This window comes from Saccostrea cucullata, unplaced genomic scaffold (assembly GCF_032062105.1).
Source record: "Saccostrea cucullata isolate Sc308-1 unplaced genomic scaffold, CSIRO_AGI_Scuc_v1 ctg1747, whole genome shotgun sequence".
Lineage (NCBI taxonomy): Eukaryota > Metazoa > Mollusca > Bivalvia > Ostreida > Ostreidae > Saccostrea > Saccostrea cuccullata.
In genome coordinates, this window is record NW_026938559.1 from 7070 (window position 1) to 34404 (window position 27335).

The following is a 27335-nucleotide window of genomic DNA, read 5'->3' on the forward strand; positions in this document are numbered from 1 at the left end:
TATAGAAATCAACGGAATATGAAAATATTTTAAAAACATCTTAATTTCCTCCCCGTGTCACAAAAATTCCTTTTTTACAGGTAATGTAGGTTATTATTTCAAACATTCATACAAAAGCGTTTGAGAGACACGGAGGGGGGGACATGTTTATTGACCAAAAAACGATAAAAATGCTTATATTCCACCATCAAGGCGATTTATAATTGAGACATTGTATTTAATCAAATATTTATGTTTTTCTTATCATTGACTTAAATGGTTCCAAAATCTAGGCATGAATCGAGAGTTAGCGTGCGTATTCTAAAACGACTTATTTTTATCTTAGCGATATTTAAGGTCAATGAAATGCGTGAGCAAACATACAAGGTAGATTTATAGAATTTTGAAAATATGATGTGAATTTTGACAACTGCAGGAAGTACTGACAGTAAGAAAATCATTGGATCTTCTTATCAGAACGAAATGTATAAATAAAGAAATGTCTACTTCATTGTTAGAACTCTATTGAACTTATTAGGTAAGATCTTGACTACATGTTAAAAGATCAGTGAAAGTACATATCTTCTTGATATCATCAAAACAAATCACATTTATCAGAGCTGTTCATTTCTGTAAAACCTTGTATGTTAAGAACAGTTACGAATATATCGCAATTTCTTTTTATGATTAGTTATTAGTTAAGACAATGGTTTTGGTAATTTTAAGGTTTTTGAACTCATGGCATCTAAATTTAGCCACCCTAACCTAAAGGTTCTTTTTAAACTATATTTTATTATCCAAAACTGTACTAAACTATAGTTTACTAAAACGCGATTCTATGATTTACAACTACAATATGAAGACGTCACCGTATGCCGATGTTTTACAGTAAGAAGAAATAAAGAGACGTTGAATATTCCATGGATTTAGAAAATTGCTGCAAAAATGTCAACACTACAAATGTTAAGTTACTATACGAACAGTTGTAAGTTGATACAGGGTTGATGCAGGGTAAAAACTCGCAATAAAGTAGCTTTAACATACCGTTGATACTTAGTATGAATAAGAAAAAAACTATATAAATGATCTCTGTTTATAAAATATAAAAATTATACATTTAACTACCTAATTTGAGAAGAAGCGCCAATATCTGACCTTAACTCACTTGCGGATCGGAAAACATTGGAAAAAAATGGTTGACGTTAGCTGGACCACGTTTGGCAAACTTTGTAACAATGTTACCATGTAAACATTCTTGACCATGGTATTCATATGATTGCCCAACATTGACTCAACTAAACCAACTTCTATTCACTTTATTTTCGAAGAAAGTAGTGACTTTGATGTTGGCCCAGCGCTAGTCCAATGTTTGCAATGCAACCTTAATGAATACTGTTAACCAACTTTTATTCGCGATGACTTTATTTCGCGATTTACCAGGGAGAAACTAGTTCGCGACGATTAATTTTCGCGATCAAGCCTTTTGCATCTGTTTTAAATAGAAAAATATACCATAAGGACCGGTTCGCGACGAGAAATATTCGCGAAGACCAGCCTCTCGCGAACTTTGCGAAAATTTCCCCCACGCGAAAAAAAGTTGGTTTAAAGTATACATATTCAAGTAGGTAGCACTATGTTTGCCCAGTGTTGATGTGATGATTGCATGACTATTAATTTGTATGAGTGTTTAAAGATCGGATATTTATAGAGTCTGATTAAATTGATACAGTACCGACCGGATACAACTTAACACCAGAGCGAACCTGAAGCAGACTGTGGGTTTGCTTCGCGGGTTCGCTCGGGGTCCACTTCAGGTTCGCTATCAGATATTTTGGGACCGCTTGTTGTGCATCTTGGGTGTGTTCTTGGTTAGCTTGGGGTCAGTTCAGGATCCGTTATAGCGAACCCGGAGATTGCTTTCTTGGATCGCTTTACACTTAATAAATAACGAAACATCTTAACAAAATACCTTTCAATTTCATGCAATATATATATAAATTAAAATAAAATAAATTATTCTTTACGTTTTGCTAGCATGTATTTTACCTGTTTGACAAACGCTTGAATAAAGCTATCTAACCTATAGATTTACCTATTGTACATCTTTTATATTTAGATTTCAATTAGTAGTTCAAATTGCAATTTCGTTATAGATATTATCTGGATATTTTCTATATAAAATTGATTATACCAGATATTAATTACGCTTAGAATTATGGAGCGAGTATGAATTTAATCAGAATGAAAAATATAGAATGACAAATAATTGTTCTCTTAATAAGAAAACATTAGTAACCCCCCCCCCCCCCCCATCGCCACTTAACACTCACACACACACCCTCTAACCCTCTTTCACATACACACACACACACACATATTAATGAAATTTTAAATATTTTACAAAAATGTTTTCGATATCTCAATATAATTAATACAGGAAAAAAAAGGAAAAAATATCAAAAAGATCATAACTTTAAACTTTAATCATTAGAGTAGATTTTAATAATAAAGCCTGGTGGGTTTTTTGGTTAAATTTCTATGAGTCGTCCTCCCCATCCAGTACTTAAATTTTTATCTAAGGGCCTGATGCAACTTTTTTTTTCCAAATGATATTCAGGACGATATACATTGAATTTGTTCATGCCCCAATTAATTCAGAAGATTAATAATTTTGATGTGAATTTTGAATGATGTTAAGAAATTGAGATAATGGAAATAAAATGAATTAATGAGGACACGCATATATAATTATACTGCAACAAGATATTTTTTCACTGTACATTTACACGATTTGCTTGTTTGTACATTGTTTGGATTTATTTTGAATAATATCAAAAGATATTTGATCGCTTATCCCATTCGACAGATCAATATGCCATTTTAATTGGCTGGCGCATTGAATTGTTAATCGCTAATCCTGACTGACAGCTCTGTAAAGCGATACTGAACGCGTGTTTGCTTCCTTGGACCGCTACTGAATTCGAGGTTTGCTGTCTGGGACCGCTTCGCGTTACCTCTGAGTACTCTACGGGTGCGCGTTCGGTCCCCTCCGGGTTGGCTAGGGATCAGTCTTAGCGGACCCCGAGCGAGCCCGAAGCGGACCAAGAGAGCGAACCCCGGGTGCTCTGGTTCGCTTTCTGTTAGGTTGTGTTCGGTCGGTACTGTATATATACATTTATAAAATAATTTTCCATTCAATCAATTTTTATTGTTTTCAATGAACATATATGAAGTTTTTTGTGAATGCAGATTAAAGTGTGAATCATTTTAAAATCATAAATAGGAAAGGTTTCAGTCATTTAAAAACGTATTTTCAAGAATTAATAATGCAACTGTTTTAAACATGGATGTAAGTTTTTTGCAGATATATGTGCTATGGTCAATACTATGACCTTGTCAGCAAATAACAATTTATCATACATGTAGAGTCAAATGCTCACTGACGTGTCTCATACTAATTTTAGTCCGTTATTTATTTACTGAATTGACGACGGATTTTCCGTTATTTCCAGATCATGACAAAGAGCACGGTAAAGGGTATGGAGGTCGGCAGGGGATGTTTAAGGGGTCCGTTTTTACAATGCTGCTATATTTTATTGTTTTATGGGCCTATGAATTTGAATACTGTTCATTATCTCCATATTTTTCATCCAATTACTGGCCAACAGAAAGAAGCTTTTGGATAATAAACTGATATTATCGGACTAATCATTAAACAAAGGTTCAACTTTGAGCAACCGTAACTAACCAATTGCAAATATAATTTCTTTGTTTACTGTTACATGTAGTTGGCTCACAATAAGAAATTACGTTGGCACAATAATGAGCCATCAGACATTTTAACAAAGGGCCAACATTTATTCATGATTAGAATATTTAAAATGAAATTGTTATGTATATTCCCATAAATAATTATGAAGTATTTTGTTTCCAGAACTACATAGGATGATTCTGTTTATAATAATTTGTGCCTTTGCTTCTACGAATGCACATACCTCAGTAAGTTTTTTTTAAATGTGACATTGATCCCAAAAAGTTATCGATCCTTATATAGTTTATTTTACTGCATGTATTTTTTTGTTATCTTATTTAGTCTTTCTACATACCTATTCGAGAAAAAAGTGCAATTTTTAACCAGGAAATATCAACGAATCTTATTGAGGACGTTGTAGAATTCCATACTCCAGCCCACAACAATGTTTTAGAAACGTTTAAAATTCAGGATTTTAAAAACGTTAGTATATATTTAAGTTGGTCCATTATTGCATGTACACATTCATAAACTTTTAATTAAGATATATATGTAATTGCTTGTGTTGACCATCTTCATGCCAGATAAACAATTTAGTTGCCGGAAATATTTCTTTTGAAAATGAAAACATATCATCTTAGTGAAGTAATATCACGTTTGTTCATGGCTTGTCATTTTTTTTTTCATTTTTCACATGTACAATACAAGGTACTATATGTCAGTATTATTGATTTTTTAAGACTTGATAACAAAGAGAATGATCTGAATGAAAATGTACAATACAAGGTACTATATGTCAGTATTATTGATTTTTTAAGACTTGATTACAAAGAGAATGATCTGAATGAAAAGATGCTCCAATGAAACACATGGAGATAACGTACTGTATAGACGACTTTCACATTTACAAAAGTTATTCCCCTTTGCGGGGTCAATCCGGGGTCAACCGGCGTAAGACGACGTTTTCCCTATATAACCTCACCAATTTTATGGGTCAGTATCCTAGAAACAAAATCTATTTCAATATGCTCATTATGTTTTTCATGTTGCCCCATACTCTGGCAATACAGGTACAGATTGAATTTGTCCTAAAACATTTGACATTTAAAAATATTAACAGGTAACTTACAAAGGACAAAGTGGGAAAAATGAGTTTTACGCCGACAACGGGAGATAACTCTTAGGAATGTGAAATTCGTCTATTCAAAATCAAAAGTAAAAAAAACAAAAAAAATTAGTAGCAGAGCAAACACAGACCTCTAAAACATCAGAGGTGGGATCAGGTGTTATAGAACAGTTAAAGATAAAAATGGATTTTCTATATCAATAATGGATAGTCTGTCATATTTCAGATACCATATTTTTTTTTTATTCCAGCAATCTGCAAAATATATCCCATCATAAAATTGATAAGTTTTGCTATATATCAACTATCAAATACCTTTTTCCCATTGATAAAAAATGTAATCCAACATATGTTAGGCCTGTTATTTTCTTTTCTTTACAGAATGTACAGGCATTCTGTATGCCACAAAAGAAAGAATGCTTCGTTTCTGAATTAAACCGGACACATTATCCAAATGCTGGTCAAATGATGGAAAGTTTTGCTCATGTTTGGGTAATATATTTTTATTGCAACTTGTGAACTTTTTTCATAAGTTTTGTTTTTATACTCGAACTAAGTATGTGTACTTTCCTCGTTTTCAATGGCAATGATGAACTTATATACTTACATAAGCATGATGCTACTTTCGATAGAATTCATCTGATTATAAAACGGCATCGGAATAAAGATTAAAAGCATAAAATCAGAAATTTAGATTTTCAGGTGCATGTAGTAAATCATTTCTTATAAGGGTATTCTTTGTATTATTAGTTATAGGGTAAACAGCATTTGAAAAAAAAAGAGCGTGTTCATTTTTTTTTCATTCTTATGACAATGTTGCAAATACAAATTTTGATAGGGTGTATTTTGTTTTTAGCCATTTGTAAGGGCTTTCCTTTTTTTATTTTGACACAGTCTATCAAAAAACATGAAGTACGCTGTCTGCATGATTACTTCCCATAGGGACATGATCAAAACTCTGGAGTTTCCACTGTTATGTTGTTAACCTGTCAAGAATCTGTCTTCTTATGTATTTGTGATATTTATCACGTTTTGTTAAACCCTCAACTTTCAATTGCATCTGTATCTCAAAAGATAATAGCATGGATACAGAGATTAATCAATTATGTTTTTTTGAAATGTCATCTATTTCTGATACTTTGATTAAGCAAAATAATCCAAAGACTTTGGTTTTTTTTTTTTAGAATACTGATGTGATAGGCATGGATTCCGAGCACACCCATACCCTTCACCAACGGTGGTATAAATCTGCTGCTGTACAATCTCTCTCTGAGTTCAGTACTAGAATGAGACAGTTTTTACATTCTTACGGATATCCCATATTTCAATTAAAAAAGATAGAAGATGACGCTTTGATTTTAGAAGGTAATTCTTTTACAAATTATATTTGATGATATATAATGACTTTCAACGAGACTGCTGATATTCATTTAGCAATTTTTTGTCAAAAAATGTTCATACCTAAAGCATGTTCTTGCGTACCGAATCAACTGAGAGCTATAATCAGGTTATAAAAGTATATTGCTGCATAAGTAAGAAATATAGACATATGAAAACTTAAAGTCACGCCGTTTGTCATGTCAAATACTTTGGGTGTTACATTACCTCAGTGTCTTTTTCAGGTTAAATATCTTAATATGAAACTGATTTTTTAGACTTTTTGGCTAGATTTGTTCCACGTTCAGCGGAAAACATGTATATGGTATCGTTTAAAGTCATCCTTTTGTACGTTTTCTGGTCATTACAATGCCTTATCGGCAAATGCAATATCATTTGCTTAATGATGACTGGCGTTTTTCATACTCATTTTTAGTGCATTATTTATACTTTGAATTGACCACAAATTTTGACGTTATTTTCCGATCATTAAAAGTGTGCTCACTCCTCCATGACACATAATCCTACCTCTGATGTTTCGGGGGTCCGTGTTTGCTTTGCTCTTATTTAGCATTGTCTCATGGACTTTGATATTTAATAATGTTCGTTATCTTCATTTCTTTCATCGATATCAAAAATGAAATAATCATCACTGAATATTCACATTTGTTGTGTTTTTCTACTGCACAAACTGCGAAGCTGATTTAAATGCCATTTTTGCGTATACTCACGCATAGAACATACATGGAGTGATTTGCATAAGGGTGACGTAACGCCGTGGCTAATTAGACCGTGACAAAATTTGTAACAATATTGCAGAGAAGAAAGTCAAACATCAAGTATATGTTAATGCTAGTAAATGTAAACTGAATAAAAACAAAAAAGGATTGTTTTTAAGTTTGAAGAAAATCACAAAGACGTACGTGGCGGCATATTTTTCAAGAAGCGCCAACACATGTTACGAGTAAAGTCAAGTTCTTTTTTACGGTTCTTATATTTTAATCAAATTATCAAATTGGCAATGAGCTACAAACAAACAAAAATATATACACACATTACCAATAGAATACACAAACAAAAATAAAGTAATTAATCAGCATATCACCAAAATATGGCGATGCCACACCCGGTCACTCAAACATGAAATGTTTTACACTGTGTGTGTGGTCTCTACATTGAAACAAACAATATACCGGTATTTATCATATAAACAATAAAAAGATATAATATTCATAGTAATTCAAGTTAAATTAAACACTAGATTAACACAATTCTTACCGTAATACGCATCACTCTCAAACTCGAACACGTTCCATTCAGCACACTGAGTATAAATAAATTACTTTAAGAACCAGTTTAAATCTTGGAGGTTTACTCAACAAAATAATAATTTTATAACTTCAAATCATCGCACTGAAAATTAATAAAAAAAAGGTAGAAAACAACCAGATTAATATTCAAAAAGAATCTTTATAAAGTTTTCAATAATTTAATCTCTAAATAAAATTAAATACCTTGCGCAAGGACAGAAACTCTATAAATAGATTATCGGTTAAAAAGTATGGTGCGCATTTTGCGTTCTTTTAATATGCGCAAAATCAACCGTTACAGCATTTCACGAAATACATGTAACTAGCGCGCTTCATGAAATGTGCCTACTGGATAAATCTGTGTGATTTACGCATCAATAACTCTCACAAACTTGACAGTTTCCTTACTTGACAATACGTTATCGATATTTCTAAACGTCAAATAGAAGCCAATATCAGGTGGGTTTTTTCACGCATGAGATTTTGTACGGACAAGTGCACTTAAGCAATACTTAAGGGGCCCTTTTTTGTGTGCTATTTTACTTCAGAATATATAACCAAATCCTTCTCTATTGGTAACAGCTAGATACCAGTGGATATTTCTAATCAAAAAGCATGTTAAGTGCCACTTAAATCAGCATTGATTTGAAACAAGTGGATATTTGGAAAAGCCTATGGATATCCTATAAACTCGAAAAAGTCGTACCGAACCTTCTTTTAATTTCGTTTATGTAAATCAAAGGAATTGATATTTAAATCGATACTTGAACAATCCACAATGGTGGATCATAGTCGGGCGCGTTTGCGGAATGATATAATTTCTTGCGCCAAACCTGTTTTTAAAAATATGGAATGAAGTTGTGTAGTTGCCTGTACCTAAAATGATTAAACTAAGAGATTGGTACTCTTGCATTTGAAAAATTACAATAATAGTTTCATTGAGTTTGAAATTAAAAAGGAGTGTTATAGGTGGCTTTCAATATGTTTCATTGTCTTGCATGAAGGTTAAAATTGTTTGACACTTTATGAACGACACTTAGATCTCCTTACCCTCCCGTGTTCTTAAAAACAAATACATACAAACATCTCTAAGCGGTACGACTTTGACTTACTGAAACAAAACCTGCTTATGTTTTACAGTGAACACTTATGAGGAATGTTTACCTGGGTAAAACTCACGTGACTATCAGTATTTTAAATAATTTATTCCACAAGTGGGTTCAACATAGGTCATACAGGTAAATAGCTCTCACTTGCTATAGGGAAAACATTGTACTTTTTATGTATTTTTAATATTTTAAGTACAAGCCTAATCATGTGCAAATTTCATACTTTCACACAAGTTTTATGAATGTGAAATGCGTCTTTTATCATTCGCACACGTTTGCACAACGTTAGGCTCATAGTTTACAAAGGCTTTGAAATGAATGACCGTTCTCGATTTACTATAGAAAATTGCTAATGTCGGCTGACCCATACCACATTGTACAGCTTTTTCGTGGTGTATTCGTGGATTTCAGCGGTAGAATTTGTTGAATCGTATGGTTTAGATATCAATTAATGATTTTAGATGAAAAATTGTGCTTAATTTGATTGTTTATTTTTTCCCATTTTATCGGGGCCCATAAGTGCACTCGTTCTTTGCTTCATATCAGTTGGAGAACCTTATTTTTAAGAACTGCATTCATATTGTCTATTAGAGACTCAAGCTTGTTTTAATTTAAAATTCGGAGTTCAGAATGCTTTGATATTATATTTTTCAAATGCCTAATTAAAATGTTAGGAAATTTAAGGTTTCCATTTTTTTGGATAAAGCCTTTGTCAGTAATAATAATAATGATAATAATAATAATTTTTTGAAAGGTAACCCGATTAGTGAACGCATTTTTTTCGCCAGGGCCTTATACAGACAAAAATCAATATACATACATATACAAGCATACACAATCAATAAATAATCATAAGTTATTTCGACATTGTTTTAAAAATATTTTGACTTGATGCTTGAAAACATTCTGTGTTTGAGACATTTTTATATGTGCAAGTAAAGATTCTTATTCCATAAGATAGCACAAGAGTATTGAAAGGAGTTCTCAAAGAGTTTACAGTTACGAGTTGGTACATACAAGTCTAAATTAGATTCAGATCGAAGATCGTGTCGATTATTACACTGGACGTCAAACATACTATTTACATAAGTAGGGTAGAGTTGAACAATGATTTATATAACAAAACATATTTATTTACAATAAGTTGGTCATACTCTGTGAGCCAATGTTGTTTTTCAAAGAAAACTTGTGAGGGCGCTTCAGGAAGAGCATCTAAATTACATCTTGCAGCTATTCTTTGACGCTTATATACTCTGTCAAGATTTGAGTGAGATGTATTACCCCAAACAGATAAACAACAAGAAACAATAATGTAACTATCAATTGTCGCCCGTTAAATATATAAAGTACACAATGAAATGTTTTAATTTTCAATTTTGAATATCAAAACGAACTGTACAGAGTACGTTTTTATGCGAGAAGTAAAGTTCGATGCTCTAAAAAAAAAAGGGAGCTGTCATTTTACCGATAGTAAATGATAAGCAGCTTTATAAATTGAATATGAAAACATATATATTTTTACAGATTCACTTAATGGACGTAAATATATGATGTATCTCGTAATTTATAAACGGAAAGAACTTCTGATTAACAACACGGGTTAGTTAAGGCAGCACACAGATCAAAATTCGGCGAATTTAGACTTTTTTTTATAATATGTAACACTAATAAATCGGAAAAGTCATGGAAAAAAATTTTGCTATCATTATGCATACTATAGACTGCAATGGGACTTATACTAAAGGAAACACTTCATCACGACGTCACCACGTGACATCTATAATTAGAAAAAATGCCTTAATAAAAAAAAAAGAAAAGTTCAACACTACCCCGAGGATAATTAATTTCAATTTGTAATAATAGTTATGTAAAAACATCTCTGTGCCGTGAAAAGTGCTGCTAGAATTCTACTGTCCTATCACAGTATACACCTATTTACTGGCTATGAGGACAATAGCAAGTTTATCGTCCCCCAAGACAGCAAACTATTTCCCGAGGCGCAGCCGAGGGAAATAGTTTGCTGTCGAGGGGGACGGTAAACTTGCTATTGTCCGAATAGTCAGTAAATAGGTGTTTTATTATACCAATGCTGACTTAACTTTTGGGAGTCCAGGGTACACACAATTATGATATTCCATATTATACCGGTTCTGACTTAACTTTTGTTACGTCATAATATATACGCGTCACAATCCATGTAAAATCAGAAGTTTTTCAGAGATGAAAAGCGAGGGAAATCGAATGCTGCCGTTGAATAGTTTGAGGACTATTCACCATGGGCAAATAGCACAAAAACTATTTCACGGTAGAGACTGTTTAGAAAAAATAGTATGTTTATTCGTCTTATTTTTATATAGAAAAAATAAACAGAGGTATAATAAAAATAATTATTCAACACTTTCGGACGAAACCTTCCCAAAATATTTACACTTTGATCATAAGATCGAAAAAAAATTGCATCAAATCCCGTAAACCATACGATTCTAGCAGCACTTTCCAAAATCAATAGACTAAGTACTTTAGATAGTAACAAAAATTAAGTTTCAAAGTGTGCAGCATAGTGTTGGACTTTTGCATCTTTTTTGTTACAAACGACAGAGGAAAGGCTGATCAGCAAGTAAACACCCTGTCTGCTGTTATTTAACGAATAAATAATGGAAATATATGAGCATACCTTATTCATAAGCTTTATTTCCACGTGAATCACGCAAGATATTCATTCTAAATGCTTTTAAACTCCGATTTCTCGTGTTTGTTTCCATGAATTCTCGTTACGTTTCTCTTTCACTCTGCTACTGCATAATCAACAGTTATGACGTCACGGGTTTGGTATTTAACCCTGTGATAAATACAGAGACCCAGAAACGACGAAATTCCATTTATATTTTGTCTCTGCATATTTTGATTCATTTTCACGACCTCAAATCAATGTTAGATATTGATTTAAGAAATTGTTATCTCTAAACTTCACGTCATATAGCTTACTATGTTGTCATATTATATAGGCATGTAGAATGTTTGAGTGTAACCTTAACATACATGCGAATCTGTTCAATGTTTGAAAACCTTTAATTCTAAATAACTACTCCAAACTCAATTTCCATACACCAACACTTAAACCTATTTATACGGTAGCCCGGTCCTCCGGGCTGCAATAATCAATTGAAGGCATAAAATATGCATTGTAAAACAGCTTGCGTGTTTAAATAGGGGGAAACTTTTACTTCTAGGGAGGGCAGAAATTTAACATGACAGTGTTTTACAATCATGGTCAATATGTACATCGTATTGTTAAAATTTATCTTAATAAACTCCAAGAATGTTTTTCATTTGATACATTATAAAGTTTTTTGTTTGATACATATAGATTAATTTCATGTTCAGAAAAATGTGATCTCATTTGAAGTGTACCAAATAACATGCATTTGATTTTTGTAGCATTTAGGGCCATTTTATTTTGAGAACATCAATTTTCTATAAAAGCTATATCTGTTGATAATGCATCTGCAATAGTTTAATAATCTTTACTTAATGCATGTAAGGTGGCATCATCTGGAAATAGTTCTCATTTGGATTTTTTAATGCATAAAGGAAGATCATTTATGTAAAATAAACACAAAAGAGGACCTAGTATAGATCCCTATTGGACTGTCACTGTGACTTGCTGATAAGATAATTGTTTGTTGGACAGATGGACACTTTGAAGTCTCTCACTTAAGTATGATCTGAACCATTGTAAAGTTATTGCATGAAAGTTATAACATTGAAGTTTTGTAAGTAGAATAACATGATTGACAAGGCTTTCTGAATTCAAGAAAAACAGTACTAACAAGTTCACCTTGGTCCATTTCATTAAACCATTCATCGGTAATTTTTGTAAGGGCTATTTTGCAAGAATGTAGTTCTCTGATTGAGAGTCTTCTATAAGAACAAAATATACCACAAATCCTTGATTTAAGTTGATCTTGTTTTTTTTGTATATTTTAAAATTTAAATTTCTAAAACGTTTACGCTGCTGATTTTGGTAAAATTTTGTTTTTGTTTTGAACATATTTTATTGAATGAGTCAAATGGATTGGAAACAAGTTCTTGCAACTTACTAGTTCCTCTCCATAAATATAACAATATGTCATGCAAATAATACATTAAAATATGATAATTAAATATTTTCAAGTGCTGCAATTAAATTACAAATCAATTTAAATCTTCATGTTTCAGTAAAAAATCTATGGACAGCAGCAAAAATATTAATATTAATTGATACAGGCAAATCTCTATCACCCCATAATAGAAGGCTAGTGTCAATTGTAACCAATTCTTCAAGCATGAACAGGTGGTTAAAAAGATTGTTTCTAGCATTTGCATACTTTGTACAAGCAAAAATAAAATTTGTACTTTCGTCACAGAAAGTTCACTAGACTTCCTTAGTGTTCACATCTGATCGAATATATTGTTGCACAGTACTCCTGATGTTTATTCTTTACTACTATTAATATTTGAGTGATGAGTAAAGAAGTATGATTGGTAGAACATTTTCTTTCTTGAACCCTTTATGCAATTTTGTTTGTAATCATTTGTTTCACAAGTTCTTTGAATAATTTCTTCTTTGGAATGGTTGCAATGAGTATCATTACTAAAATCAAATCCCAGTTCGACTTATGGAGTAAAAAGCATGTCTCTGCGTATATAATCTACAAATTAATTTTCATTGACTGCAACTCTCTCCGATTAATGAACAGATCCTAAAGTACATTTCCAGACGAAAGAAGATTGCACATCCTCGGCTACCTCTTTTAGTGCTCTATATACATTTATTTTGTTCGTTACTTTGTTGAATCAGTTTTTGTTATATTCACTTTTTCATTTGAAGTTTTCAGAGACACGTGTTTTCCCTGATCCAAATTTGTACTTTTCCATATAGAATTGATGTTAATGTATCTTTACATTCTTGTAGATATTTAATTGTGTTCTTATACAGATGACACTGATATAGTGAGTCGTCCAGAGAGGACTTTAATACCGAATAATAAACAGTGTGATCCAGGTGTGACTCCCGTGAGGCGTTACGGATACACCCTAACTAATGGATGCGATTGGCTTTACTTTTGTGATACGTAAGTATTGGCTTACTTTACCTGTCAAAAAATATGCATTAACAAGCAGAATAAATAATAAAAAAAATATTTCAGAATTCATATCGCATATATTAGTTGTTTGTTAGTTGGATTATAACATACAATATAATGTTGACATATGACATATTTAAGTCAAAATACCAGATTATTATGTTGACATACAAATCATCAATATTTTTGAAAAATATAATTGTAATATGAGGTAAAGACGTGGTGGACTTTACTGGCTAGAAGAAAATCCGTAAGTTTAAGTTTCCCACAATATTTATATTTTATCCATCATACTGTAACAGACTAGTGATGGTGTTATATGATAGACAACAAGGCTGTTGGTTCAAGTTGACAAGACGTATCTTTTATTACGATGGATCAATAAGATAGTAGTCATCAAAACCCTATGATGAAATAACAAATTATAAATGTTTAGCATAAAAACTATAAAGCTATTACTCAATATAAATATGCAATCAATATATAATAAAGCTTTATCAAAATCCAAGGGAGATAATTCAATTATATGAAAATTACACAATAAAATCTCCCATTGGTTTCATCAATGAATATTCATAATAAAAACTTTACAATATATCATTCCAATGTGTAAATACATAATGAATTATTGTTCGGCATAAAAACAATTAACAGGCATACCATTCAACGGGAATGGGTCATACGCTGTACAACAGCATACAAGCTGCATACACAAGACAGCAAAAGGATAATTACTCAATATCTACAAATCAACAATAAACAACTTTGTAGATATCTACACTAATCATAAAATAAAGTTTACTTTAAAAATATGAAAAAGTGAGACAGCAATGTATTACTATTTAGACATAACTCTATATATCTCAAGTCTCACTCTCACTAAACATTTACTCCAGAAAAAGTGATTTAAGGAATTAAGTGCAAAAAAGTACAGATTTCACATTTAATAGAATTAGAATCTTATTACTTATTAGTATTAAAGAATTACTTACCATGCAAGAGGAAATGTATGTCTCAATGTCAAATGTCTGATACGAAAACTGACCAAACTACACTTCCATCACCTTCCAAAATCAAGCAAGAAATTAACCAAAAACAAAAAGAAAACTTAGAGGGAAAAACAAAAACCGATAGAAAAGCATAATACGACACTAAAAATCAATGAAACTAAAAGATACAAAATGACCATGGCCAGAATATAGTTACCACCCTGAGGCTAACCCTGGACCTCTCTGGAATAGAATAATTTAAAAGATCAATACACTTAGCTATAGGTTAAATGAATAAATATGTAATGCAGCTGTAGAAGTGTGCTGCAAAAAAACCCATACATAATTGAATTAATGAATAAATGCACATGCAATATGAATTGCTTTGCACATGTGCATTATATATAAAACATGAGTTAATACAAACCCCCGATATGTAAACCGTGTATTCATGGTTCAGATGCGAGTTTAAAACGCTCTTTTCTTGGTCAACTTAATAAATATCGAAGGCATAATGCTTTGTTACAACGCGAAATGTAAAAACAACGCGAAATGTAATAAACCTGGATTATTACAATTTGCGTTATTACATTTTGCGTCGAAATCAACGCAGAATGTAATAACGCAAAATGTAACAACACGCTTTTGAGGATTAATACATTTCGCGTTATTACATTTTGCGTCGATATCAACGCAAAATGTTATAATACGATTTTTAGTTAATTACATTTTGCGTTGTTAAATTTTGCGTAGAGATTAAGCAAAAGGCAAGAAAGCAAAATGTAGTAACATACTTTTTTCTCAGTCAGATTTAGTACAATTTTCAATAGAGAATTGGCTAATGAAAAGAAAATAAAACAAAAGGAAAAAGAGATATATGCAATTTCTTACAATCAATGAATTTTATCTTATATTGATTTAATTAACTTGTTGGAAGGTGAGGAAGGGGTTATTGACCAGTGTGCTATTGCTTTGTTATAGCCAAATGCAAGGAATCTTTTTTTAAAAAAAAAAAACCTTTTCATTTGTACTGGCAGATGTAAATATGTAGCGGGAAGGGGTTTATTGACAATAATATTACGATCCTGTTTCATGCAAATCAACAGCGTTGCAGACAAGCAAATCAAAATTCTCTCTCTTTCTCTCTCTCTCTCTCTCTCTCTCTCTCTCTCTCTCTCTCTCTCTCTCTCTCCCTCTTGCCATCTAATAATGGATTGTTTCTGCATGCCCATAGTAATAGAATAATAAACACACGAAGTAAACACTCCACCCTATCCCTGCCCCTCCTCGCATGACACACACATATACTTTTTACTTGTTAACCAATGTACACATGCCAAGCATTTATATCAACTTCTTTTAATGGACCTATGATCAATCTTTGGTAATAAAATATGTATTCACGGTTATAAATTTAGACGATACAGATTATTCCAATTAAAATTAAATTAATGCTTTATATTTAAGTACAGTGTATTCAATATAACGAAAGTCAGACTCAGAAAAAAGATACATTTCGAGGTACATGTATTTATGTCCGTAAAAGCCCTAACATTGGTCTCATTGTTTTACTTCTAAATATTTTGTAAAACGTGTTTTCCATGTTGGTTACATGTGTATATATACTTGAATCGATTTTTTGATCTATTTTGTTAAGCGCAATAAATTATGCACACACACACACACACACACCTTAACCCTCATCCTCACACACACTCACACATAGCGTCATACACCCCCCCCACCTAAAGCAACACAAATAGTGCAGATTTTTGTAGGAAAATATAAGAATTTATCAAATTACCATTGTAATATCTTTCACTTAAAACAATTTATGAACCTTTCTGTGCTATCGTACAATGTACTTCTAAATGAAAATCCCTTTCATCTTTACTGAAATTTATTCCATTTATTGACTGTCAAATTTTAAAAAAAAAAAATAGTATCATGTCTTTGATAATAAATGTTATTGGAGATCCAAAAAATTGTTTAAAACATAACACTTGTTATGGGGGGGACATGTACAATTTTGTGCATTTTCAATATGTTTTAAAACATTTACAATTAAGGGCACATAAATAAGTTTCCCCCTTTTCATTCTATTGTTAGGCAGTTGTTGAAATATAATCTTTTTTATCTTATGTCTGATCAAAAAGTTCCTATAAATTTGTGATCAGTAAATAGGTCAAATAATCTCAGGAAAGATAAAAAAACATTAAATTTATAATGAAGAACTAATAGAAAAAGCTAGGTTTAAAACTATGTTGGCAACAATTTTGAGAAAGGTTTGTGCTTTTTAATGAATTACACTACTACTGCATAAGTATATCTTCAGATAAAATCTATGGTATTGAAGTTCTTTACTTTTTATAATAATAATACATTGTCATCTATCTTGTAGCACAACAAACGTTCTAGAGGGCAATCACTTGGGAACGCAGATCAATGGTTGTACTAATACTCACGTTCGCGATCAGGTCTTCTACTCATGTTTGTGCTGTCCAAACGCACACAGAGTCAGTGATTGTTTGGTCTGTAATGCTGTCCATTAGAAACGCTCATCTTTTGTAAATCTTAATACAAACATAGAATTGTTACATTGATTTCAATGATTTCTGCATTTATTTGTAAAGGAACGAGTGAGGATTCGTTTACTTATTGAATGACACGGCTCTCAAAAGAAAAATAATAAGATCTGTTGACAGAATGGTTGGTGCTGATCCGATTTCTTCTTCAGAATATTATATATTTATCATATATACTGCAAGAAGTTACATTTGCATTGAGCACCCACACCTTCACACCCTTATTGTCTACTCTCTCACACACATACAAACATTTGTATTTAGATTTCGATCTGAAGACTATATCATAAAATCTTAATGGAGATTAAGCGATTGCATGGCGATATTGGCATTGTTCTAGTCATCTTAATCCGTGAATGTCCTTTTAAATAGACTGAGTCTTTGGACTTAGGTGATATATCCATCAAATTAGAAAAAGGTAAACACAGAGGACGTCTGCGTGGTAAAGGGCCTCTCGTAAGCAAATAGAATTACACAGGTGAGTTAAGGCTAAATGTGGATATTTCTATGCAAATAAGCTTATAAAAATTCATAAGTTGTTATATTTTATGTACAGGGAAAGTTCAAATTGATTTTCTGATACATGTATACTTAGTACCCACAGTTTATTAATGAAAGTGCACATTATGACGTATTATCACTGCGTGAAAATTTGGCTTTACAAAACAAGTAAAGATAATGTAAATTTATTATTTACAATGCCTTTAATTGGCTTTTCTGAAAAAAGTCAAAGTTGAAAAAGGTAACCTTTACATTAACTTTACATGCACTTAAATATGATGTAATGTCCCACATTGTCTTGACTTTACAAAAAAGTAAAGTTAATATTTACAACCATTAAACACAGTATTTAGGATATATTAAATCTGATAATTACAGACCTTAAATTTAATTAAATACCATCTTTAATAACCACAATCTGATAATTACAAACCTTAAATTTAATTAAATACCATCTTTAATAACCATAAAAGTTAATAATTTCCGTTTTCCATTCCAGTGAATGAAGCCTTATTCAAATTATGAATAAGTTTTCCTTCCAAATTGATAAGTTGCGGAAATGTAAACATCATAATTAATATACATATTAAGAAAAAGCTGACTTTAACTTAGTTTATTACAATACAAAACATTATTTTTTACAAACATAAAATCAAAATCATCAAGATTCTTGGCAGTATATGTTGCCCACATCCTATCCTGCAAATTACATACATATCAAAGACAAAGTACATTTTACAAATATGTTTTTTTTTGGTATGTGACATGTTTTATAATAAAACCAACTGTTCATTCTTGAATTTAAAGTTGTGAATCAACATAAAACTATTTTATGTCCTCTTTCTTGTTGATATTGGTTTTAGTGGAAATCAACAACTGTCAAAATGTTTTTGTCACACCTCCCTTTTCAGACTTCAAAACTTTTCTCCCAATGCAAGCATTTTCCTAATGCTTTTCCTAAAAGAAAAAAAAAGTATTTTTTTCAGTGCCATGCATAAGTATGAATATTTTCAATGGCTTCGTGTTATCAGAATTCACAATACCATGATAAATAAAACTAAAAACAAGGCACAACCTTACTAATAAATAAACAGTTCATACATGACCTTTAACCTCAAAAAGCAAAAAAATGTAAATTTGAATTTAATAAGATAAGTGGAACTCTTGTTATTGACATATTATATGAAGAATAAATGGGTTAGGTCATGTATCCCTTATTACAAAAAGCCTATCAATTAAAATTTGAGAAATATGTATTTTTTAAGGGTACTACACAAAAACAAAGAATAAATCCCTGAAATATTGAGAAATCATAGATTTCCTGACTACAATGTTGTCAGTTTACAAAGAGAACAATATTGTGCTACATACCGTATAATTAGAATTTTTAGCGAGGATTTAATTTTGGCATCATTAGCGAGGGTGTTGAGATGGCTAAAATTAAATATTGCTAAAAATTAATTGCGTTTTATTTGTATTAGTTTCTTAAATGTGTATTTTAAAGTCCCTAAAATAGCATCACACTAAAAATAAATTACCAGTTTTAAAGGACATTTCCACTTATACGGTATTTAATTTAACTGTACATGTATACAGAATGATACTGAAGTTATGGTTTAGGATATATGTACCTTTTTCCCCAATGGCATGTTTCAGCTCATGACCTTTTTCCTGATATGGAACAGTAAAAGGACTTTAGGTGAGAGTCCCTCAAATTGAAAATGACAATCATGCTGAAATAGAATTCATACCGTGATTAATATTTTGTACATATGGACAAATATAGTCAATATTTTTTTTTTTAAAAATTATGAGTTTGAAGCAAACTGCTGTACTTAGTCACCAGAGAATTAATTGATTTTGAAAATTAATACACAGTGCAATCACAAATAATAGCTATGAATTGACAAACACCCTTATGTTATTTTTTATCAAGAATAATCTAAATTTAGTTCTAAACAATACTTGCCATTTATAATATGAAAGTTGAGAACCAGCCTCTTCTTCATGACAGATCTTTTAATTTTCTCATGGTAGGCTGAGTAGCTTGAGACTATACAAAGGAAATTGAACATTTTTTTTTCACAAATATATGACGATATTGACTCCCTAACAATTCAAGCACTAAATAATGTAAATGTTTGTTCAAGTTACAGATTTCATGAAATTTATTATTAAAATGTGTTTGTACCAAAGAACATTGGGATCCTCAATCTGGGTAATCATGTTTTGTTGTCTTCCTTGCCCCGTCTTGATGTTTTCTCTTCAATAATCTGCATACTGAATTCACTATACCTGTGTTTTAAGAAAAAGGACACAGTTTAAAATACAAAATGATATAAATAAAAATAAATAAACTCTCAAAGTTGAGAGTTTATGTACATGTATATAAGTTAGTATATATAGGTCCCTGATAGGTGTAGTACTTTTCTTACAACATTATTTTTCTTGCCTGATCAAAATCTTTATTAAAGCAACTTTTAGAGTGTTGTTAACATGGTTAATGTAGATACAAATTTAAAATATTTTACATTTATCATGTTTATCAATCCGGCAGACAAGCCCCTATGATTCATACACCTTAACAGAATAAAGTGACGCACATAAACATTTAATCCCAGAATTATCAAAAGTACTTATCTAATATCCTAGCAGAAAATAACATACAAAGCGTCGTTTTCCGTGACTTTGATTAGTTTCATTCTTTCACAACATGCACAATGTACTCTGAAAGTGAAAGTAAAAACGGCTGGAAATCGTAAACAAACCTTTAGAGCATGTCAACCCGGGAGTTCGAGCAATTGTTCAGGCAAGAATCTTCTTAAATCTAGATGAAGTGTCAAAAAATTACCACTGGTTTCAAACTTCGTCAAAATAACGATGCAGACCCGCTCAACTTGATTTGAAATGATTGGCTATTTCAACCGAATACACAGTGCCATATTTGGGTTACTGTTTAGAGTAGATCGTTCGTTTTACATTCGAGAAGTGTTTACATATTACTTGAATGAAGAGGATAACATAATACTGAGCTAAAAATTTTATGTAAAGTATGTTTTCAGTTTAGTTTACAATACAAGCTGTAAATGTGCTGGAGATTTTATTGATGTTGAAGCTTGTAAACAAAACCAATAAACGTAGGACTTATTCACGGCAATGTATGGGAACCAGAGCTGGGAACCAGTCTAGAAGGCAAAGAAAATTCCGCCAAGTAAACAACAAAGAATTTGGGATGTTGTCAGTTGTATACATTATGTGGGCCGGTGACTGCAAGGTAATACATATGTCTTATTTGTTGCGCATAATCTGTTTCATTTAATTATGGAAAATTATCCGTCCCAACCAGTGGCGTAGCATGGTTTTTTTTTTTTTGAAAGTGGGGGGGGGGGGGGGCAGGCAATAAAGGGGCCTAGGGTGGAGTTAAGGGGGGGGGTTAACTTTTTCTCACTGACAACTACATTTAGTTCCAATTCTTATACTACATTTTTGGTACATTTCTAATAGTGTATGTTAGTTTTGGAAAAAAAGTGGGGGGGCCCCCCCCCCCAGCAACTATGCCCCTGCCAACACTGGCAGAAATATAACTAATCTGACTTCAAAATTCCTTCCTCTGTTCCCCGAAGTACATGTTACACTCTTCGCTCTCATTTTTTAAAAATATTCATTGTATATTTTTTTGCAGAAGCAAGGAATGTGGAGCTAATGCATGCTGCTAAGGATGGAAAGTTCTTGTGTTTATTGGTTGTTCCTGAGACATCAGTCACAGTTTTACCTTATTTCCATTTTAGGTAAATGCCTTTTGATTTTTTTTAAGTAGAGGAACAATGCATTTTTCATTCAATATGAAGCTTCGCTCTCATTTTTTAACAAATTTTCATTGTATATTTTTGTAGAAGCAAGGAATGTGGAGCTAATGCATGCTGCTAAGGATGGAAAGGTCTTGTGTATATTGGTTGTGCCTGAGACACCAGTCACAGTTGTACTTTATTTCCATTTTAGGTAATGTCTTTTGATTTTTTTTTACATTCAATATAAATGTAAAATTCTAGAGAAAACTTTTTTTCAGCATTGTTGGATACTTACTACATGATTTTATGTAAAGAAAGTATTTAAAATATTTCCTCACATTTTTAAAGAGGCCAGGTATGGTGATATGTAGACAATTCATTTTTTATTCAATTTTTTTCCCATGCATTTGTACAAGGAGTCTATATACACTTGAGAGGTGTGGCCGTCAGATTTAATTTTGAAGATTGATGACTTTCAGATGTTGTGATGAAGATTGTTGAAAGAGATTATCGACATAGAACCAATCCATATGAATGTGCAAGTCAGGTGAGGATTGGACTTCAACGTTTAATCAAGAAATGTTTATATATTGCTAAGCTAAGTGAAAACACACCACAAACATTTTAAGTATGTCAGTAGGTTTCATGGATATTACAGATGTATCACTATCATATGTTTGACATTGAGTCGCTTTGTCTAAATTTCCATTATGTTTAGTTATACATGTGTTGTTACTTAAGTATGTCTTCAAAAGCTTGTGCTTTAATTTCAATAGAAGTAATGAAAACCTATTTAAAAATTGTATTTTTTTTTTCTTTATAATTTTGAAAATTATTATTATTAGGACTTGTACAACACCTGAGTACCCAGATGACTGTTGAACTAATTGGTGAACAAGAAAAGATGTCAGAGAGGGGAATCCAAAACAGATGTCATGATCAAGAAAATGTACTGTTATCAATGATATGATCAAAAATTTGTAAACTTGTAGCGATTTAGAATATCTTATCTGTAATATAACTCTTTAATACTTAATTGTTCACACATTATCATCTTATCTGTATATTAATCACCCCCTCTTATATAACCCCCTGGTGATTGTAATGACCTGTGTATTGATTCCTGATCTTAAGGATCTTATACATGTAATGTGCTCCTGATCGTCAGGAGCGGATCTTGAGTATATATATAGTGCGACAGAATTTTAGAATAAGATAGGAAGATGGAAATATAGAAGACTTAGTAGATAGAACTGTTAGAGATAGATAAAGTTACTTACTTACTTGGAATATAACCTATAGTAATATTTCTTGGATTTATATGTACATGTGATTATTTAACTTGTACATGTATTTTATTTTTAGTGAATTATTTTTCCTGAATGTTTCTATTTGTGATGTGCTGTGTAAATAAACTGTAGACTAGAATTTCGGCAAGATATGAGGAACAAGGATAATTGATTTATTCATGCAAACTGACATTATGAAATGTGTTATAAGACTGCCTGATGCAGCGCTACAAACTAACTAGTAAATATCTTGGAGATATATAGATGAACATGCAAGCATTCTTGGTTTTAAATGTTATTCATTCAGAGTTTTTGCACAAATACAATTTTCAGTACAGTAATCTAAACTGGATGTGTGAATTTCAGTACAGTTATGTAAAATGAATATGTTATTTTATTTTGATTGTCAGTTTCTCAACAGGACATAATTTATTTTTTTGCAGAACAAAACACACAGAACTTTTTTTTCTCTTTGTGCATCATACACTTGTAAATGTTTTACACCATCTTGGTTACATATTTTACATTTATGACGTGTAAATCGAGCAAACACATGAAAATACGTGAAGCTGGATACATATGCAAACATGCATCTACCATAACCTATTACATATTTTCCAAGGTGTGTGAAGTCGAGCACATACATGAAAATGTGTGAAGCTGGACACATACACAAATACACATGCATCTGCCACAACCTATTACATATTTTCCAAGGCGTGTGAAGTCGAGCACATACATAAAGATGTGTGAAGCTGGACACATATGCAAACACACAAGCATCTACCACAACCTATTACATATTTTCCAAGGCGTGTGAAGTCGAGCACATACATGAAAATGTGTGAAGCTGGACACATATGCAAATACACTAACATTTACCAAATCTAAACTTAATCAAGCATAGACAGGCTCATGGGGTGAAGCTGGACTCGTACATGATCTCATGCATTTTGCAAACTGCATCCCCGCATCTATTCTAATAGATTTTTCAACATATTTTGTGTTTGTGAATATGTAAAATGCATCAATTTGCATTACAAGTTGAAGATGTTATTAGCCTGTGTATAAATAGCCTTTTACATGTTTTATGTAACTTTTTTCACATTTTTAATTCAATTTAAACTGCAAAGTTTATTTTATATATGTACATGCACCATAAAGAATAAATATTGTACATGTATTAGTATTATATTCTAAAGTGAAATGAGACCTCCATTTCATAAGCAGAAATGTGAAATTTATACTTGTCATCTGTATTTCTTTTTTTATTTTTTCTCACATGTATCTGAATGTTAAAAGGAAAACAAAAGTCAAAGATAGCTCAATATAATGTTTATATTCAAGGTTATAACTGGATATTGTTTGTGCTGTATATCTGACTCATCATATGAGAAGCAAAAATACAGAATATTTTAGATCATTTTTGATTGGAAAATGAAAAATATCAGTATGCCAATTTTTCCCATTGTTATATTTTTAATTACTTTATCATTAATATCAATGTACATATTAAAGATCTATGTCATCCAATTCAGAGAGTTGTAGGCAATCCTGGTGCAGATAATATTTTTTCCCTGTGTTTCGCAGTATAGCGGGAATACTTTGTATGCGAGGAATGTATATTAAGGTTTTGGTTGTATATGTGGGCATGGCCAAAGAAAAGCCAATGAGAAATGAGTATTCAGTAATATGTTCATATCATTCTAAGCCAATGCTCTTCAATACACACACAATTTTTTTGCTTTATATATATCATATTTGTATAAATATACTGGAAATGGAAATAACAAAACTGTTGAAATGTATTTTAATTTTGATTTTTTCATACATGCAAATATTATAGGATGTTCATGCATTTTTAACTATTGCACTGAATGTACGTCCGGCATTCTCCTTTGAGACATTATTTACTTAGCGACGGACACAGGTTTTCCATAGTTAACCATCTATGGTTTTTGCCTGGGCGGTTTTTAATGTCAGTGATAGGGATACAATTTATTACATGTAAATTATTTTGCAAATGCATTGCAGTGCTTTATTGTTTCACATTCAATGTAATGTATGCTAAAAATTTATGTTTTGTTACATGTATCAAAATAAACGCCAGCTGCTCCAACTAAGCTAACCTGGCTTACATCATAGGTGTTGTATTATTTGAGGTGTAGTCTGTCAAATAATGATGCGTCGAGTGTTTGAATCTGTAGATGACCATTTCTAATACTAATTTCCACTGGAAATGGATACAAGATAATAAAAACAATATATGACATTTGTCTTAAAATTCTGGGTACTGACTAGATTAGATTCTTTAAACGAAGTGTGAAAATCCAAAGAATAAGTGTATTAAACAATAGTCAGCATTTAAATAAGAATTTTCTACAATATGTATATTTAATGAACTTTAATATGGCATTAAAGGTGAAAGGTTGTATTTAATTATCTTTTCGTGTAATTAAAGGTTACCTTTTCACCTTTACTTTTTGTAAAGTTAATACAAAGATGACCTTGCTTTTGGGAGCACCTTTAATGAAATTTACTTCACAAGTAAAGTTTTGTAAAGGTGTTTTTTCAAGCAGTGTATATGTCATTGTTCTCTCCCATTCAAGGTAATAAATCACATTACCAAAATCACGTAGGCACAAGGGCATATCCTATCTTATCTAAATTAAACAATGTATAATATTAAGGTGAATATTCTTAAATTTAAAAAAATTGCTGCACAAATAAGCTTTCTCAATCGATAAAAAAAATTTAGGAAACTTACACTGGTCTGTGAATTTTTACCATGTTTAAACTTAAAACTGCACGAATAGTAACTAAACAGTTGCAGTGCCGACATTTGTGCAGCACTATCTTAAATCCTTGGAATATTCTGCGTCTTTTAATACATTGTTTCTGTAAAACAAAGTAAGGTATGCCCTTGCGCCGAAGCAATTTTGTTGATGTTTCTTATAAACTTGTGTAGTATAGGTCGATGACATCATAATATGACATCATAATGTGCATTAGCTATCACATGTCGTGGGTACCAAGAATATATTAGAAAACAAGTCTTAATATTTTCCGTGCAGGTAGAGCAATTATGGAATTTAATTAGATAAATTGCATAGAAACCTCCATATGTGTCCTTAACTCACTTGCGTGGGTTAATTTATCCAGTCTTCTCTGGGGTACAAAGAGCAGTTAAAATTCTGAATTAAATTTTAAATTGCTTAGTTGTTAAACAAGTGGCATGTCTATCAAATAATTTAGGTACATGTTTAATATAAGCATGGATCCTTGAGGAAAGGAGTTTAAACCTTAGTCGAAAAATTCCAAACCAAGTAATTCCTAAAAAGTATAAGATTGAAAAGGCATTTATATAAGGAAACAAAAGACGTTTGAATTAGAATGACCTGAATAGCCATCAGTTATATAAAAATTTGTATAGAGTCATGCATTCAAAAGTGAGCTGAAGAAACCGACAGAGAAATCAGAAGCCGACAAAAAACAAACAAACAAAATAAAAAAAACAGTGAAATATCAAATAATGAAACAAATGTGCCAGACTCTGTGGTATCTTTTTTCTCAAGTTCACCAGAATATATCATATCGATGTAGGAATGGAAATTATTACTATTAATTGACAATACGTGGTCGATATATCTAAATGTCGCGTTGAAGGCCACAGCAAGTGTTTCCTTCTTTTCTACTTGAAACAGACTTGCATGCTCTGCTCAATCGACCGTAAAAGAAGGATATAGAGATAGCACTCAAAACCAAAGTCCATAAAGCAATACAAAATCAGAGCAGAGCAAACACGGACCTCCAAAACATCGCAAGTGGAAATCAGGTGCCACGGAGGAGTGAGCATTTTTGCTGACCGGTCTCACTCGCCGTGCTCTTTGTCATAATCAGCAAATAAAGGAGAAATCCGTCGTCAATTCGGTATATGAATAATGGATTAACAATTAGTATGAAAAACGTCCGTCAGCATTTGACTCAATGATAAATTGAATTTGCTTACAAGGTCATTATATCGACAATAGAACTTGTGAAATGATAATTTTAATCGAGACTGATGATATATTTGTTTCAGCAACTTGCTTGTCAATAATTAACGTCGTTTTTGAAATTGTTCATACGCACAGCAAGCTCTTGCGTATCGAATTAACTGAGATATAAATCACGTATGCAGGTGATAAAGGTATATTGCTGCATAAGTAAGGGTCGTTGACAATAGAAAATTTAAAGTCGTCACGTTTATCAGATAACTTGGTTGTTAGGTTACCATTAACGTCTTTTTCAAGCAAAATATCAAAGTATTAAACAGAAGTGTCGGACTCTGTGGTATCTTTAATCTCAAGCTCATCTGGATATATCGTATCGACATAGGAATTGAAATTACTGTAGTTAATTGACA

The 27335-nt window shown here is 31.7% G+C and overlaps 1 protein-coding gene and 2 long non-coding RNA genes across 4 annotated transcripts; 2 read left to right on the forward strand and 1 right to left on the reverse strand.

Moving 5' to 3' along the window:
• The first annotated feature begins 489 nt into the window (after nucleotides 1-489).
• On the forward strand, nucleotides 490-17352 carry LOC134250616 (uncharacterized). The gene is made up of 7 exons (XM_062732973.1): nucleotides 490-517; nucleotides 3914-3978; nucleotides 4073-4213; nucleotides 5238-5348; nucleotides 6041-6221; nucleotides 13631-13766; nucleotides 17169-17352. Exons 2-7 carry the CDS (start codon nucleotides 3925-3927, stop codon nucleotides 17317-17319), a joined length of 774 nt encoding a protein of 257 aa, XP_062588957.1. The 5' UTR covers nucleotides 490-517; nucleotides 3914-3924; the 3' UTR covers nucleotides 17320-17352.
• A 2475-nt stretch (nucleotides 17353-19827) lies between these two features.
• Nucleotides 19828-20793, reverse strand: LOC134250615 (uncharacterized). The gene is made up of 3 exons (XR_009988535.1): nucleotides 20622-20793; nucleotides 20045-20148; nucleotides 19828-19906 (listed from the first exon to the last, which is right to left on the reverse strand). It is a non-coding gene; the product is annotated as an uncharacterized LOC134250615 (long non-coding RNA).
• A 58-nt stretch (nucleotides 20794-20851) lies between these two features.
• Nucleotides 20852-23981, forward strand: LOC134250612 (uncharacterized). Of its 2 annotated transcripts, XR_009988533.1 has the most exons (5): nucleotides 20852-21127; nucleotides 21536-21641; nucleotides 21747-21852; nucleotides 22121-22188; nucleotides 22487-23981. It is a non-coding gene; the product is annotated as an uncharacterized LOC134250612 (long non-coding RNA). The 2 variants fall into 2 exon arrangements; XR_009988534.1 differs by lacking the exon at nucleotides 21536-21641 and having other exon boundaries at nucleotides 21075-21127.
• The last annotated feature ends 3354 nt before the right edge of the window (nucleotides 23982-27335 follow it).